The 2,315-nt window shown below is 32.1% G+C and overlaps 1 protein-coding gene across 1 annotated transcript; it reads right to left on the bottom strand.

Moving 5' to 3' along the window:
• Positions 1-347: 347 nt before the first annotated feature.
• On the bottom strand, positions 348-2,310 carry LOC134856458 (neuron-specific calcium-binding protein hippocalcin-like; the record flags this gene model as incomplete). The annotated part of the gene is made up of 2 exons (XM_063872731.1): positions 348-551; positions 2,236-2,310. Coding segments are annotated over 2 exons (279 nt in total), but the record flags the coding sequence as incomplete, so codon positions are not given.
• Positions 2,311-2,315: the final 5 nt, after the last annotated feature.

Here is a 2,315-nt window from a genome sequence, read left to right as displayed (position 1 = left end):
CCAGATCTAATTCACAATTTCCTCTCCCTCTTATCTTTGCATTGTAATAAGATATGAGAGAGGGGGGGGGGTAGTTTCGTCAGAAGAGTCTTTTTCAAAGTGGTAGAGGTGAGTTGGTAAAAAAAGATTTCAGTCACCTCAAAAATCTTTTTTTTTCGTTTAAGTTTTTCTAGATATTGCTTTCCTAGGACCAAAATTGACCGATTGTCAAAACTGTTTGGTGACAAAATTTTTGTCAAAAATCCATTTCTATGCACGACCGACAATGCTGTTTTGGCAACAAAAACCCTCAATGAAAAATTTCTCTGATAGAAAATTAGTTAGACTTTAAAAAAGCCAGAGGAGACTTAAAAATATTCTTGGTTTTTATTTAAAAAAAAAAGAGGGTAAACTATGAAATAGATCCCTAAGAACTCCTCCAAGCTCAAGTTCCCATCTTTATTTGCATCCATCTTGCTGAACACAACCTCCAGTCGAGTTTTGAGAGGGTCAGGATCATCCTCGGTTTTTGATTCTGAGTCGCTTGTGATTCTCAACATTTTAGTCATAGCCTGTGAAATTCAGAACTTTTAAGAGTTATTGTTTTTTCTTTTCAATCGGGCTCTATAAAGAACGAGACAAACTGCTCACCATACAAGTGATTAAAAATGATCTAACCACTTTCTTCTTGCATTTTTGTTCGAAAAAAATTTGTTGAGCTAATTGACACCTATATCGAGAGAAAATTCATTTTATATTCGAACTTCTATACCAAATCACACGTTTCAAAATCTTCAACAAGCGTGATCAGTGCTTAACTTAAAATTTCAAAATTCCGAAAGATGCTGTTTGCTGTTTGTTTTTCAAGCTTGTTTAGTTTTTTGCAGGTTCTAGGAACTAAACAAGAGGTTAGAAAACTAGTTATTAGACTTAATCTACTAAAATTGAAATTGACCAATTAATACAAAAACAAATTCAAAAAACACAATTTTGAAAACTATTTCTCAAAAAAATTTGGTTATATTTTGGCAAAATATGTTTTAAAACTTTTGTATTATCAAGTACAAGCTAAATAAAACTTCGAAGAATAACTTTTCCGGTGTAAAAATAAAAGTTTAATGCGAAAGTTAAACGCTATTCTCAAGATAATACCAACAAAGTAAAAAAAAAACTAAAACACAGCTGAAGACAAGGTCACCGCTTTCGATTGTCGGAACAAAAAATTAGGAAAACTTGGTTTACTTCACTTTTTTTGATTTTGATAACATAAGCTATTTTACCTAAATTTTTTGACCAACCTCTCTACAGATCTGCCACTCACTTCGAATTAAGTTTTCAAAAAGATTTGTTGGAAAAATTGGGAACAACAATTACCCAAAAACTGCCTCTAATTATTGATGTGCTGGTATCAAAACTTAAACGAAAATTAAACGAAAGCTTCACAGCTTTTTCTGAATTATCTCTTCATACTCGATGTGAAAGACAAGTTGCGGCTAGCTTCAATTCAGTTTGCAAAAACCTGGAGCCGGATCAGTTCTTCGTTGGCCCCACCCATGAACGAAAAACTTAGAGTTTCGCGCGATTTATCATTGAACCAATAAAAACTTTGAATTAGAAAACTTTGAACCAATACAAAATTGGCTTAAATTTTTTTCATAGGTGAGATATGTGTTATTTTTCCATTAGATTCATTTAAATAATCCAGACTGAAAACAAAAATCATCGATTAATAATTTAACAAATCGAAACTTGAGGGAAGAAAAATAGCCAGAGAACAAACGTTTGGCCGCTTTCGCCGAAAATTGGAACAAAAAAGGTTCCTAGTAAATCAGTTTTCAAGGTCAGTCTTGAGTTATTGGTATCTCAAATGCTCAGCAGAAACTTTGTCTAAAGAGATAAAGATAAAGCCTATTATTTGGTAAAACTTAAAATAAAACTTTCATTTAAAATTCCTCGCTTGTGGAAAGTTTTCAAACAAATTTTTTGGACAGAATTTCTGAAAACAAACAAACCATATAATATTGAGCATATCACAATTTGATTTAGTTGGTTTGAGAAAGATTCCAGTTTTTTCATTGTCGAGAACAAGATCTTGAATCATTTGATTGAATCCTGCCAATATGACTGATTTTTTTTTGTTGACTCCAGCAAAAAAATGATGTCTTCTCAGTGATTTTATGATGTCTTTTTGATTATTCATGTTGAGCTAATCTTGCTATACTTCAATTTATTCACTCAAATGTAATGTAAGCTTACTTGAACTATTTCGTGCATTTCTTGTCTGGATATGAACCCATTTCCGTCTATGTCGTAAATGCTGAATGCCCATCTTAGTT

Source organism: Symsagittifera roscoffensis, unplaced genomic scaffold, assembly GCF_963678635.1.
Source record: "Symsagittifera roscoffensis unplaced genomic scaffold, txSymRosc1.1 SCAFFOLD_512, whole genome shotgun sequence".
NCBI classification, from domain to species: domain Eukaryota; kingdom Metazoa; phylum Xenacoelomorpha; order Acoela; family Convolutidae; genus Symsagittifera; species Symsagittifera roscoffensis.
This window is presented reverse-complemented; position numbering and strand designations above follow the sequence as displayed.